The sequence below is a fragment of the Carettochelys insculpta genome, chromosome 2 (genome assembly GCF_033958435.1).
Source record: "Carettochelys insculpta isolate YL-2023 chromosome 2, ASM3395843v1, whole genome shotgun sequence".
Classification (NCBI taxonomy): domain Eukaryota; kingdom Metazoa; phylum Chordata; order Testudines; family Carettochelyidae; genus Carettochelys; species Carettochelys insculpta.
In genome coordinates, this window is record NC_134138.1 from 186287761 (window position 1) to 186303790 (window position 16030).

Consider the following 16030-nt stretch of genomic DNA (forward strand, 5'->3'; position numbering starts at 1 on the left):
CTCCCCACCTCACAACTCGGCATTGCTTTAGAGAGAACTCCTTTTTGTGCATCCCCATAGCACTAGGGGCAGAGAATTATTTGCAACATCCCTTGATGGAGAACAACGTTCTCTCTGCTGGATAGCTAAGTTGCTTCTTGGTGCTGGAAAGGCAGAGCCATAGCTCCTTCCACTCACCACTGCCTTTTCGGCGAGCTGCTCCCACACTGAAACGGCCCTGATGCACCTCTGGGACTGCTGTTCTGGGTAGCTTCTTCATCTACACTGCAGCTGGAAGAAAGCCTGCCAGCCCCGGGAGAGAGACTTGTGCTAGCTCAGCTGCAGATAGCTGTGTAACAGGGGAAGCATCATTACATGCCTAAAAGGGGAAGCTCTTTGTTTCCTCACCACCCCATGTGTTTATGACAGCATTAGCCACAATCTTGCCCTCAGAGTTTTTGCAATGCTGGAAGCCATCTGCACAGAAAGCCCCTCAAGCTGTGTCTCATCACCTGTTTGAACAGTACTTTCCAGGAGGGCAGTTTGCCTTACACTAGACATTTAGTAAGATGGATGGAAGGATAAGGAAAAACTCCATTGTCTAGAACCCTAAATCAAAGTAAATGATGGCCAGCTAGTCTCATTCAGTCGCCTGACAGTCTGTGGGTTCATGAAGAGTTCAAGAGAATCAGTTTAACAAAGTCTTGGCTTAACACAAACTTATCTCAACTCTGAAACCTGAAAACTAGAGCAGCAATACTGTGTGCCTTGACATGTCACAGGAGCCATAGGTATAATTCTAATGATAGTGTCTTTTACATGTTTCTGCAGGAGTAGGTTAAGTTAAATCGTCTGCTCAGGTTGCTAGAGGCTGCATGACCAACAAATGATTCTCTCTTGCTCTGGTTTTATTATAGGGATATGATTTTTTTCTAGTCTCTTGGTAATGTCATTTTATTATTAAGCACTATTTTCAAATACATGGGGAGAAGTGCTCCTCATCGTGTGAGTTTTTAGCTTACTGCTGCTGAATAAAATGGTTTTGGTTTCCTCTTATCTCTTCATAAATTAACAGCAAATGGGACAAACTGTCTCTAAAAGAGACTGGGCATTTTAGTAATGCCAATGTCTAGTTCTAATAGCTGCTAGGCATTATAATATCAACGCATTTCTCCCAGAGAAAACTTTTTCAACCTGTCACGGCAGTGAAACCTATTATCAAGTACCATGGAACAGTCAATTTCTTGATACTTGTTTACAAAGAAAAATCCCATATAACTACAAAAGAAATGCAGGTTTTTAACTTCAGTTGCATAACCAGTGTAACTTGCTTCATCTGTGCTTCATGCAATATGAAAAATAGATCAAATGTTAATTTGCTGAGATTAAAAAAAGCTATAAACAGCTATTTCTAGATCAGAAATTGGGAAACTTGCTTTTCTACTGTGCTCAGGGTACTAAAAAGTTTATGTACTCTCTGAAAATATTCTCTGACATCAGCAGAAGAGATTAAAACAGTGAAACTTCACCAGCTGTCCAGAGCAAGTTGAGTTGTCTTTCCTCCCTCTTTTGCTGTTGTCTGCCTGATGATTTTCCATTTTTAGCCAACAAATTACAGACCCACAAAAGTCTTAACAAAGATTTGCCAATATTTCTGTGTGAGGAGCTGAAGATTTGTGTATTTATTGTGTAGTGTTTAAAAAAAGGTTGTACCCAAAGTGAACTGTGCTGATGTTACTAGTATATGCCTGAGAAATTTTGGTGTCATAAATAATGTACGATTATAATCTGATCAGTACATACTAAGGCACAGTTGCTGCCTTTAATATCTTACACTTTAAAGAAAAAGGCATTCCACCACAAACTTCCCCAAAATCTACTTGGTGAATGTTTTTAACTTGACACAGTCTTTCTCTTCTAGGGCTTTGGGAAGGAAATGATGTATTATTATGTTGATATTTTCGTTATCAGTCTTAGTTTTATACTGACACGAAATCTGTTCATAATATATTAGAATATGATCTGGACATTCATCCATGTAACAATGTAATTAACATCCTTGCCATCTTATTGACATGCTGAAGTATCTGAAATATGAAGTGAATAAAGTACTTATGTGAGGCCCACGGACCCAGGTCATCCGCAGGAGGGAATAAAGCTGTGACCTTAAGGGCTAAAGCCATATGCTCTACAGTATGAGCTAAAAGCCAGATACCGCTCAGCCACGGCTGTAGAGCAGAGATTTCACTCTTCCTTGTCTTGCTATGATTTCAACATCTCAACAATGACAGAAGGGTATGGCTCTGACTGGCTACATTAATGGTGGCTATGCGGATGTGCCTGTGCGATAGAGTGACAGAAGATGCCTGACGTAGGAAGAAGGCTTCCACAAGGACCGGCAGGATTGTAACCATGGCTATGACTGAAACATCATCTCTGTTATAAATGGCTGCAGTGCGTGGGTTTGGAAGGAAAGCAGACATGCACTTTATTGGTTTGTTAATCAAGAAGTGGATGAGTTGTCATACACAGGAGATATGGAGGGTACACAGTCCGGGGCATAGAAAGTGAAAGAGCATTGAGAATGCTGAGTCCTCCGTTTAAAGACACATGGAAGCTGATTTTTCTGCACTTCAGTTTTTGTCACCCTGAGCTGCTCAAAGTGACAGGTTGCTGAACCTGAGGACATAGAAATTCAAAATGGAAATGAAAAATCTCTACAAATTTGTCTTGCAGTATTAGAAGCGGGCTGGGGAACATGTCTGTTCTATGGGAACATGATCATGCTTGGAATTTGCCAATAGATTCTCTCACTTCCTCATTTGAAACACCCCATCTGGTTTTCCTTGCATCTGCTTGAACATTTTGCCCTGCCTTCCAGGCTGTGCTCTGTTCTGCCTGAGCCTACATTCTGGCTCTTGTCTCCAGTCACATTCTCCCCTCATGCCTTTTACTCTGCCAAGGGTTGGCCATTCTATCCCTGTTGTTCTCTTCTGCTGCTCCCATTTTTCCCTTCCCCATGGTGTCCTGAAACAGTGCATAACCTGCCAGTTGTCCCAGCCAGTATCTTGTCTTTATCCAGATCTTCCCTGACCAGTCAGTTGTTCAGTAAGGCTCACACAACACGAATGAAAAATAATAAATACTGTTTAAAGAATGTCAGAAGCAAACACCTGTCTCTCATCTGGCTAATGCATCTTGTCTTTCTACTTCTGTCTTCAAGACTGTAAACTCTTTAGCCCAAGGGCTGTGAAAGGAAGGGTAGTCTTATAGTTAAAGCCCTGGACAGGTACTCAAGCAACAAGTTTACTTCTTAGCACGGCTACATATTTCCTGTGTGAGTTTGAGCAATGTCATTTCATCTCCCTGTGTCTCCATTCCCCATCTGTACAACAGAGCAATAATGGGGTTTGGGAGGGTAAATTTGTTAATATTTGTAAGGGGCTCAGACACTGCAGGGGTAGGGGCCCTCAGTATACAGAGTAGATATGCATATGTTCCTTGCAGGGTTTCCATGGTGGATACGGAGGTGTATGATATGTCTGCTCTGGGCCTTGGCTTTGAGTCGCTGATTTTGTTGTTTAGTTTATCCCAGCATTATTTGGGATATTTTCTTAGTTATGAACTAATTTTTGGTTAAATGCTAATGCGGCAGCCTTTATTCCTTGGTGTCTGTCTCAATTTATTCTCTATTTTATGATAGGTTATGTGAAAGTATCCGTTCTCATAATTAGCATGCCTCCCAAATTACATTCTGTAAAGGAGTATTGTTGAGGATATTGTTTAATGACGTTAAGTGTAGTGAAGCAGGTTTTTTTATTCCTTCTACAAAGTGGTGAGCTCACTGCTATTCCCAATGGTATCCTTGAATTACTTCCTATAAAATATAAGGTTTTCTTTTCTCTGTATAGAATTATATTACTTTGTAATAAAAACTCTCAATGAAGAGATGGAGTCTAAGAATTTCCAATGATGACATATTTTCTCTACCACTTTCCAAGGCATAACCTAGTTCATGAAGAATATCATACCTTATGTTGGAAAATAACACTTTGTTTAGTTTATTAGAACATTGTGGCAGGGTGATCTATAGAGAATTTAACTGCCCCTTACTAGATACACACCTGACCCAAACCCTGAATGTTAAGAGCTCTGAGCTTTGGGCAAGGTTGAATCTCTAACACTATTTGAATTTTGCATCTCTGTTCTGTGTCAAACCACAAACTAAGATCTGAGTCCCTTCAGTAGTCCTTGGTGAGACAAAAGAGACAGGATTCAGCTGTACTGAGTAGACAGGAAATTCTTTATTCAGGCTGCTGGAAACAGAAAGATAATTCTCTCAAGCTCTCTAACTCCGAAGATAAGCGTAGCCTGTATGACTGTCACTACACGGGCTCTTTCTATACTGAAACTCAGGATGTAATTTGCAGATCATGTAGCCATACCCATGTTATTTTTAATGTAGCTAGTTCACAAAAAATAGCAATGTGGACAAGATGGCACAGACATTAGCAAGGCCTGGGCAAATTCACCTGCCTTGCTGGGTACATATTTGCTTGTCCAGCCAGTGCCAGCATGTCCTTATTGCTATTTCTAGTGAGCTAGTTGGATTAAAGCTAACAAGGATACATCTGTTGCAGATCACAGCCCTGGCTTCAGTGCAGTCATAATCTAAGCTTGACTTGAACCTCACAGTCAAGGAAGGATCTGCTGATTATTTTGGTCAAGACAACAGAACATAGGAACATCTCTTCTGAGGCAGAGCAAAGATTTATCTAGCCCAGTGTCCTGTCTTCTGACTGTAGTCAATGGCAGGTGCCCTAATGGGAATGAACGGAGCAGATAATCATCAAGTTATTCAATTCCTGTTGCCCTTTCTCAGACCTGACAGACAGAAGCTAGTGACACCCTCGCTGCCCATCCTGGCTAATAGCTGTTGATAGACCTTCCCTCCATGAATTTATATCATTCTTTCTGAACCACATGATACATTTGGCCTTCACACCACCCTCTGGCAGGGAGTTCCACAGGTTGCCTGCGCATTGTGTGAAGAAGTATTTCCTTGTCCTTGCTTTGAACCTGCTGTTAAGACTTTGCAACCTCTAATATGGCTGCTTTATAGAACAGCAGATCCCTCACCCCACAACCTCACGGAAGAGAGAACCAGAAACAGTGACAGTACCTCAGCTTTAGGTGGAGCTATGTATGGCTTTTGAGCCAGAGCTCTGGGCAGGGGCCAGTGTGAAGCCAATGAGGAGCACCAGAGGCACTAGGCCACTCACAGGCACAGCTCTCCAGAGCTGCCCCTTACACACAAAGAGAATGAAATGTGCACAGTTAGGGTTAAATAGAACCTCTTTCCTCCCTCCCTGACATTTTGCCTGATGCACCATCCTTGCTCTGCTGTATGCTACAGTATCCTGTGTTCCTGCTTGCTCTGGGCTGGAGCAGCAGAGAGCAGTCTTGGAGTTTACCAGAGCTCAGAAAGTGGCCCATTTCCAACAACACAAAGGGAACATGGTAAATTTAGGAAATATTTTGGCCTTAGCAAATATCTGTTTTGCCATCCTGTGTTTAGAACCTCCATTGACTCCCACAGAAACCCTGTGCAGGACTGTGCCATTTGTCACTGGTATGTGTCATTTGATCAGTGTACATTTGTGATGGCTTGTTTCCAATCTACAGACATGCAGGAGTCTTTTTTGTCCTTCAGCTTTTGCTTTTGTCTGCCCAAGTGCATTCTGTGAAGATATAACAGCTAGGTCACTCAGCATCCACAACTGGCATGTGACTGGCATCTGTGTGAAAAGTGTCAAGATGCTAATTACAATACTATCTGTTGGAATGGTGTTGGCTCGCTAAAATAGTTTTCCCTTCCTCAGTTTAGTTCTTAGGTGCATGTGGGATTACAAAGGACAAGAACCAAACAGAAAATCCTTTGCTTCGTGTCTTTCACCAGCGTGGATACAGATGTTTAAAAATTTCAAACAAAATATTTTTCTATGTGGAAATACCATGGTAGAACAGATAGATTTGGGCAACATTTAATTTAAAAATATTTTGCGTACAAAAGCATTTCACCATAACCGGAATGAAATATTTTGATTTTGATTTCAAAATTATTTTTGTTTAGAAACTCATTTTATATTATAAATTATAACATAAGAATAGCCAAAGTTGGAAAGAAGAATCTTGATTTTATTGAAATTTAGGGTTTTTTTTTTCTGAATGTTTTCTTCCACAGGAAATTTCTGATTTTCTTCTGATTCAGAATGAAAACAAATTTTGGAGAATCAGATTTGATGGGCGTCTTGACCAGATCAAAATATATAGGTTTGTAAGATTCAGGATGTTTTGTGCATTCATCTACCAATTACATCCAACCTCTGGTTTGATAAGTAACACTGACTGCATAAAATGTAGAAGTACACCGAGGGTTTTTTTCCCCCAGAAATGTTATCAACCATGGAAGATATCAAAAAACAGACTACTCAATGATTCCTTTACATTTAGCTATATAGACACGCTAATCCTGTTGTATATGTGAGATAGTGATCTCTTGGTTTCGGTTGTTTGCAGGATGTGTGCTTGTGGTGTCGGTCATCGAACAGCTAGCAATAGTTCACAACAGTACAGCACAAGAAGCAATGGAGAGACTCTGCAACTATCTACCTGGTAAATACAAATGCACCATATGTTATGTTGGTACCACTGTATTTCACTGTTGATTAAAAATTCACTAGAATCTGATATCTTTTTGGTTTTTTACCCATTCCCGCTACAACATCCCTGAATAATGTATGTGAATGTTATCAAGCGTAAACTCCTGCCTCCTTAAAGTCACTGACAACACCCATTGACTTTAGTGGAACCAGAATTTCACCCCAAAAATATTTGCATGTAAAACTTCTCCCAGTTTCTTTGTTTTGCATAGTAGTCTTGCACTTTAAGAATATCCTGTTTCACAGGATATTCAGTCAGTTCCCCTTACATTTGTGTGAGGCTTTACACAGCAACTGCGAAGGTGGAAGCAGTGTCGAAATAGGAAACTTGCTGCAAAGCCACAAAAACTGGCAGAGGGACTGAAGGGCAGGTGTGACACATTCAGTTACTTTGAAGTAACTTTTAAGAATTGACTAGATGTGTGCTGTGGTGCTCATAGGGAACAGTACCTCACTCCACGATCTAAAACGTAACCCAGGGTCAACAGTAGCCCAATCTGCAGCACGCCAATAATGTATCTATCTCTGCAAATCTACTGTCTTTCATGGGCAGCCAAAGTCCAGAGGTGCTGAGGCAGGAGCTGTGCTTCCCAGGGGAGATCGGTGATGTGTGCTGCTCTCAGAAGGCAGGCAGAAGAGCTAACCCTCAAGGCTCCAGGCAGATTCTCCATCACTGGCCATTTTTAAATCCAGTGTGGATGTTTTCCTAAAAGATCCACTCTTGAAATTAGGTTGGGGAAGTTCTATAGCCTGTGTTTACAGGAGGGCAGACCAGATAATCGCTAAGGTCCTCTGTGGCCTTGGAATCTATAAACCTGAAGTTGATTCTGTCTCTAACTTCATGAATTTAAAAAGATGGTTTGGGAGTCTTCATTAAAACATTTTATACAGTGTCATTAATTTCATCTCTGAAAAACTGTCTTGCCCTTTGGCCTGTAGTTTCAGAGAGGATGTGTGCAGAACACAGTAGGTCCCTGTTAGAAGTCCAGGTTACGTTCCTAAATAATGCAACTTATAGCAAGATGACTTGTAAAGGGGAATTAATATCTATAAGGAATCATGTAAGTAGGTTGAGATATGTTCCCAACGCAAACAGTTCACACAGGTGCAGTACATGCAATGTACCTATAACCCACAAAAAACAATAAAAAGCAATAGATAAGACAAATATGTTATTATTTTTGCCTTGTAAATGGATTTGATGTGCCTGATGATGGAAGTGGGGATACTGAAACAGAGTTAGGCAGAGGAGAAGGGAGATGGGATGGGGGAGCTGGATAAGATAATTTTACAAATGAGGGAATTCATCTTCCCTCAGCCCCCGCAGCTGGCTCCTGACTAACTGCAGGTCCTGGCAGACGAGTCCCAGCCTCTGGTTGCTCCTGGGTGCTAGCAGCCACCATTCATCATGGCTCCCTAATGCTCACAGACCCGGGCAGCCTGCAACTGTTCACAGCCTGAGACCTGCGCTGCCAGAGCTGCCCACACTAACCCCACGTCACCAGGGCCAGCCACCCACTCGCCTGCCAGCTGCCGGGGCTGCTGTCCACCTGCCCATTGGCTGCCTGAGCCCTGAACTGCTGGGACCAGCCTCCCGCCCACCAGCCACCCACCCCAGCCATGGGCCAGCTACCCGAGCTGCCTGCTCCAGTCCCACACTGCCAGGGCTAGCCACCCACCAACCATCCTGAGCTGCCTGAGCCCCATGATGCTGGGGCCAGCCATCCACCCACCAACCTGAGGTGCCCAAGCCCCAGACTGCTGAGAACACCTACCTGAGGCCCACAATTCCCACAAGCTGGCCGGCTGCCCGAGCCCCTCAAGCCCTCCAAGCTGCCCACCCAAGCCCCTCCCCTGCCCTCCTACAAAGCCAGGCACCCCCAGACACCCATCTAACCCCATCCTCCTCTTCCTCCCTCCCAACCCGCATGGAATAAGGGGACTTCGAAGTAGGTGGGGTCCTTTTGAAAAGGAGCCCCGTCTAGCCAAGCTGCGCAGCAGCGAGCTGAGTCAATTTCAAAGTGCCACAGCCGCTCGCATGCTAATGAGGCGCTGAATATGTATTTCATTAGTAAACTTCGAAATGGCCATTTGTATGGCCATTTCAAAGTTTTTAGCTAGTGTAGATGTAGTCTGGCTGGCTAGAGGCAGGAACATTGTCAGAGGAGGGAAGAGTGGAGTCCTGGCACCCCAGGGACCAGCAGCAGAGCCCTGATGGGCCAGAGAAGAAGAGGCCCAGCTGAGGGCCTGGCAAAATGGAGCCCCAGTGGACCAGAGCAGAGTGGGGAGAAGAGGTAGGGACTGGAGGCTTGTGGGGGCTGGCATTAACCTCCCTGGACCAGAAAATTCCCTGGTTCAGGACCAGCCAAGTGCTGGACGAGGGAGGTTCAGTGTGAGTGTACATCATTTTGTTTGCATAGATTTACCTGTTTTGTGTCCGTTTGAGCTACACTGTAAGATAATAGGTTTGTTCCTAAACTGCCTAGAAGATGCTCTCTGATAAATACTATATAATTCTTAGCACTTGGCATTCATCCTCAACGCACTTAACAAACATTAACTAATTCTCAGAAAAGTTCTGTAGGACTCACCTAGTGACACATGGAAAATCAGACCCCTGGTTAGAAGAACTTTCTGGTTCACAGTCATGTGCTCAGACCACTGACTGAGCACTTCCCTTTCTCTGAAATACGACGAAAAAGCAGGTCCTGCTGTGCTTCATGCATTTGTAAAACAATCTTGAATTATGTTCCATTGTTTCAAAAATGTGTCTTTTGCAGAAATACTGAACTTGCAAGGCATCTGCTATTTGGTAACTGAAATTTTTGGACCAGATCTCATTAAACTGTAAGTACTAATCTTTCACCTCAAGTTTGCTTGTTCTGAAGGATTCTTTTTGTTTTTAATGTACCGAGGTATTGTCAGTCTGAAAGGTTTCACTTTTCAAGTCCCGTTAGTATCAGAACAAGCACAACTCTTCTATCCATACACTTATTCCTTGTTAAACAAGTACTTTACTTACAAGTACTTGCTGAAACAAGGGACACATATACTTACCTTTGTTCACTGGACGAGTGAAATGCCCCCACTAATACAAGCCTAACCCCCTCCCCATGGCTCCAAGCCGCCACAGCCTGACCCCGCCATCAGCCCCACAGCCCCAACCGGCTGCAGCCTGACCTCCCCGTCGGCCCCACAAACCCAAACCGCCACAACCTTAACCCCACCACCAGCCCTGCAGACCCAGCCCACCTCAGCCTGACTTGCCCACCAGCTCCGCAGAGCCAAACCACCTCAGCCTGACCCCTCCACCCCCCCGCAGACTCAAACCGCCGCAGCCTTAACTCCACCGCTTGCCCCGCAGACCCCAAACCACCTCAGCCTGACCCCCCGCAGACTCAAACCGCCGCAGCCTTAACTCCACCGCTGGCCCTGCAGACCCAAACCACAGCAGTCTGACTCCCTCCACCGGCCCTGCAGACCCCAAACCGCCACAGCATGAACCCCCCCCGCCACCCCATGGACACAAGCTGCCGTAGCCTGAACCACCCCACCCCGCCCGTCCTCCTGCCCCTTCCACGGACCCAACCTGCCTGCCCCATGGACCCAGCCCACCACCAGGTTTTAACCCTCCCTCCTGCTCATGGCCCCAAAAAGCTCCCAGCCTTTAACCCTCTCCAACCCCGCCGACCCAAGGTTCACTTACCTTCCAAAAGCAGTGCCACGTGCTGCCACTCATTCGCTGAGTTAGGAGCACTAGGAACCAATCAGTCTTTTATGTGTATTTTAATGGTAATTTAGTGTCCCTCTTACAGAGCTTCACCTACAAGCAGAAAGTTGGGAACCAGTTGTGCTCATAGAGTGATGGATGAGTGTATGGAGCTCCTCAGAGGCACTGGATGGGGCAGTTTTGGCAACAGACCAAATTTAGCTGTTGTAGGACTGGGTCCTGTAGAGGTAGGAGTGGCTGATATACCCAGCGTGCCATTGGGAGGCCATGGAGAGGCACTGCCAGGCAGCACGCTGGAGAATAGGCACTGCAGGAAGTGCAACCCAAGAGTCTCAGGGTAACATTATCCTGAGGAACTTCTGATTGGCCAAACACCCTATATAACTCCTGGAATGTTGTCTTGGCAACTGTGCAGATGTTGGTCTGCTGAAACATGAGATTTTGCTTCATCACCTGTCTCCTAGTCCAGTCTGACTCTGACCCTGACTCTTGCTCATGGAATCTGCTTACTTGTGCTTTCCTTAGCTGTTGCCTGGAGACCATCATCCCTGGTGAGCACACCTCAGCCCCGCTGGGACTGCCAGGCCAGACAGCCTATGCTCCAGTCCCACTCAACTGTCTCTGAATGAATAAAGAAATGTTTTTGCTTGCTGCTAAGCGCTTTATAGAACTTTACACCTGTAAATCTCCAAGCAGGCCCAACTGTCTTCCTTACCTTTTGAAATTCAGTCCATTTGGCTGTGGAAGAACGTTCTTGGTTCAATAACCTATGTGGGATATCGTTCCAAGAGCCACAATATTTTAATGTCTTGTTCTCCTATTTCCTTTTTTGCCATGGACTTTTTAAATGCCATCTTTTCCTTGCTTCCAGTCCCTGACCCTGAGCTGAGCGCTTGGGAGCCCCACCAACTAATGCAGATTCCTTAAAAGTAGTTCATTTATTCCTCTTTGCAAGTGCTCAGATTAATTAAATGAATGTTTGCTTTACTTTCTACTTCCTTAGGGCTTTTTAAAAAAAAAAATCTAGCCCAGAGACTGTGCTACTGAACTAAGTAGTTCAGTAATCTAATATCTTAATTTAATTCCCTATGAACCCAGAGGCTTGCCCCACAAAGAAGGAAAGAACCCTGGCAACTTGTATGTGGTTTGAGACTTGAAGGATTTCTACTTATTTTATTGAGTCAAAGGTTGAAAATTTGTATCCAATTGCATGTGGATTAACTTTATCCTTTAAATCTTTGTCATGTGTGTGATTGCTGAAAGAGGAGTACAGTCATAATACATTTGATTTAGGAGCCCTGTGCAAAGCTCAGGGCTTCTTGTCATTGGAATTTGGTTTTAAACGCTGAGTAGAATGCAATGGCAGGAAATAACGACATTCAGCCAGCTGCACTGAGCTGAGCTTAAAGACCATAATAAAATAAGTTAGGGGTCTTAGTATTCTGGATAGCTGCCCTTCCACTGCAGTAGCGTGTCTTTTATAATACCCAGGAGACCTTAATAATCTTTGTTGCACACCATCTCCCTCTAGGTTACAGAATAAAATGAATGCTGATGTGGTATGCCATTCCATTAAGCTATGTAAACAGAATGCAGGACAACCATTTTGTCACTTGTATCCTCCTCCAAAGGTAAGATACTCTTGGATTTTTGGAATTACTGTGCAGAGGTCTGCTGCACTTGAATTGCACGGTGGAAAGAAAGAAGGGAGGTTTGCTATCTTGGAGCGCTGAATTGCAAGCAGAAACCCTTTATATGGGGACTGTTCCAAAAAAGCTTTCAGTAGACTAAAGGTTACATGGTACATCTTCATTGTTTCTTTGGCTGTGCGTGATTCTGCTGTCAGTAGTACCAGATGCACGGTTATCTGTCTCTGTTTAGCATAGTGGGAATCTTAAGGCTAAATTCTCCTGCACCATTGTGTGCAAGTGTATTTGCCCTAGAATGAGTAAAAGTCCTGTACTTCATGGGATATAAAAGTAAAATCCAGTTTTTAAAGCAAAACACTAATACACAAACCCACATTTTCAAACTTAAGATGCCTGAAGTTAAATACTTGCATGAATATTTAAGCACTTAAACAGAAATAGTTTGATTTTTTTTTCAAAGGTGCTAAGCAGGTCCACATCCCACTAACATCAGTGGAATGTATATTACCTTGGACAGATCCATTTCAGACAGCTAAATCTTAGTAAAATGCTGTATGTGGCCCAGCAGGGCCAAGAGACTCCATGCCCTGGGGACAAGGTGTGTGGCTGAGGGGGCGGGGAAGGCTAGCTCTGGGGGTTTGCGGGGGTGGGGAGCGTGGGTCAAAGCGTGGGGGCTGGGGGGCTGGTTCTGGAGGACAGGAGGGGGTATTAGGTTAAAGTGGGGAAGGCCTGGGGGGCCATGGTTCTGGAGGAAGGAATGTGGAGATTGGGTTAAAGGGGGGGTGGGGTTGGAGCGGGGAGTGCCTAGCTCTGGAATATTGTTGTTTAATATTATATTGTTATCTGAAGTAAGAGATAAAATTGTAATTAGTACACTTTTAGTTTAGCTTTTCTTATAATTACAACTGAAAGGGTTAAAAATGGACCAATTCCTAGTGAAAACGAAGAATAAAACTGCAGATTTGGAAGAAGGTAGTACACAGGAAACTGCATCAGAAGCATTTGAGGTGGGAAAATCCATAGTGAAAAAGCCAAGTCCTAGAGGTGGAAGTGGAAATGCTTCTGAGCTAAGACAAGCACCCAGCCACAATTCCAAACATCTTCAGTTTGGGCTAACTACAAGTGGAAGCCTATCCCCTTGCGTGATTTGCTGTGAGACATTTTCTTACCACTATATGAAACTGTCTCTATTGAAATGACAGCTTAATACAAGTTGTTTAAACAAATGTGTTGCAATCACAGAAAAAAATTGCGTATCTGAAAATCATGGGTACTGGGGGTTCTTATAATACTTTTTTTTTTTTCGAAAAGGGGGTACTTGATTAAAAAAATGGTTAGGAAACACTGAGCTAGCTTAGATTTGTTGCTGTTTAGAGAAGGGAACCATGACTGATATCGCACTAGTCTGACCTCATTAGTGCCGAGCACTACAATAAATACCATTTCATGCAGTGTGTTCATTTCACATCCTTACTATCTCTCACACCAGCACCAATGTCTAGCAGCTACAGCAATGTCAATGCTAGCTAGTAAACCAAAAGAAGTCAAGGACAGACTTCTAACTCCCTTAGACAAAGGGTCAACGGGCACAAAACAGACATCAAAACACTCCAGATCCACAAACCAGTTAGTCAACATTTTAATGGAATGGGGCATTCTGTCACTGACCTAAAGGTATGTGTGTTACTGAAGAGAAATTATCGCACCGTTTTAGAAAGAGAAGTGGACGAGCTGACATTTATATTCAAATTCGGCACATTAACACATGGTTTAAATTGTGATGGGAACTTTCTGAGTCACTATAGGGGCTCGTCTGCATACTTGGCTCAATCTAATTCTTGATCTTCCCCCACCCCTTCCACTCTCTGATTTGCTCACCTTGATTATCTTTTTCTGATTTGTCCTCCTTGCTTACTGTTTTTGGTTCTCTGTGTCTTAAATATTGAGTCTGTTCTGGTCTGGCTATGGTCTGAAGAAGTGGGTCTGTCCCACAAAAGCTCACCTAATAAACTATTTCGCTAGTCTTTAAAGTGCTACTTGACTGCTTTTTGTTGTGATAGTGTATAGACTAGCACGGCTTCCTCTCTGTTACAATGCTAGCTAGTGTGAGAGAAGTCAGGCACAATAGAAGGGGGTTCTCACTCAGTTCCAGTGCTGTGCTGAAAATACCTTAACAAGGGCATTCCTTCCTCAGTATTCTGTCTCTTCTGGCAACCCCAGTGTTATCTGGGGCTCATGTGAATCTCTTCCAACTCATCAGGGTTTGTATTTCACTCTTTTTGACAGACTACATTTGTCTCTCATCCCAGGTCAGGCAGATCAATTAACAGAGAGGTTTGTCCTTCCCTATTTTTCCCCAGAATCTTTTAACTATTTGGATGCCCCAAGAAATGACCAAATGGAGGAGAAGGTGCTTCATTTAGAAACCAGGCTCTAAGGGCTGCTAAACTGCCCTGAGTAATTCTGTGACAAGTAACACTGTGTCAAGTTGAATTTGGTGAAATTTTAATATGCAGTCAGGGACCCATACGCATTAAATCCAGTTTACATTACATTTGCTCTCTCAGTTTGTAATTTGATTGATCATTGAAGTTATATGAGCCTGCAAATGTTGGCTAAGTTCCCTGTCAAGTGTTTGAGCAAGATTTTAATACTAATGACTGTTTGGTTCAACTCCACTGATTTCCAGGTACATCATTTATGCATTTGGATGCATGTTCTCCCAGAGCTAGTGCAATATTTGCATTGGCAAAATGCATACCATACAGATGTAGTAGCTTTTCTTTACAGGGCACCATAGTTTTGTTTTTCATTTCCTTTTTAACAACAAACATTAATGGCACAAATATGTTTAGAAGTTTTTTCAATCAATGTTTTTTCATGTTTTGCAATGTTGCAGTTTCTAGGTGAACATGTTGCTGTACCACAGGCAAATGTACTCAGCAAATAGGAGTCCTTGTTCATACAAATTAACATAAGTTAAATGGTGTGCTAACCCTCCTATAAGCAGGAATGCTTCTTTAGTATTATAGGAAACTCAAATAATTATGAGAGACTCAAATAATTACGATTAAAGATATTGCTCTCTTCCCAAAGTGTGGCTTTCACTTAGTAGAATGGGAGCTATACAATGTCCCCAAACAGTGAAAGCAACTTTGATGTGAGTGGATAGCTATATAGCAGGGATTCCCAACTTGTGGGTCGGGACCCAAACATGGGTTGCCGTTAGATGTGTTAAGGGTCGACAGCAGCTCAGACCTGCATGTGGCTCTTAAAGGAGGCATTTGCATCTCCTTAACACTGCCACATCCAACAGCTATCTCTAGCAATAGAGAAGCAATTAGGCATTACAAAGAGCTTTGATATTCATAGTCATCCCAGGCAAGCCACTTAACAGACTCTTGCAGTAAGTAATTTTGCCCCGCTCTACCCTTCCCCACTTTCGCCCCCCTTCTGTTCTATGTAGCTGGTTTGTCAGTTTTCATTTTTTGTTTTTATCTCTCCCCAGCCCCTGAGTGTGACCCCCAGCCCGTGTGACTCTCCCAGCCCCCAACCCCAGCCCCTGAGTGTGACCCAACAGCCCCAGGTATGACCCACCCAGCCCGAGTGTGACTCCCCACAACCTCAGAGTGTGACCCTCCCAGCCCCACAACCTGAGTGTGACTCTCCCAGACCAAGTGTGACCCCCAAAGCCCTTCAGGGTGATCTGCAGCCCCCCAGCCAGAGTGACTCCCCCAGCCCCCAACCCCTGAGTGTGAACCCCCTAGCCCTGAGTGTGACCCACAGCTCTTCCAGCCTCTGAGTGTGACCCTCCCAGCACCCCCAGTGTGTGTGTGACTCCCCCAGGCTCTCACTTTGATCCCCCCAGCCCCTGTGTGTGACTCCTCCCAGCCCTTATGTGTGACCCCACCAGCCTGAGAGTGACTCCCTCCAGCCCGGGTGTGGCCTCC

The 16030-nt window shown here is 44.0% G+C and overlaps 1 protein-coding gene across 1 annotated transcript in view; it reads left to right on the forward strand.

Moving 5' to 3' along the window:
- The window catches only part of AOAH (acyloxyacyl hydrolase), a 125643-nt gene that overhangs the window by 9109 nt on the left and 100504 nt on the right, over nt 1–16030 (forward strand). The window contains exons 3-5 of the mRNA XM_074986051.1: nt 6559–6654; nt 9482–9548; nt 11963–12062. Coding sequence (XP_074842152.1) covers nt 6559–6654; nt 9482–9548; nt 11963–12062 — 263 coding nt within the window. The remainder of the gene's footprint in view (nt 1–6558; nt 6655–9481; nt 9549–11962; nt 12063–16030) is intronic.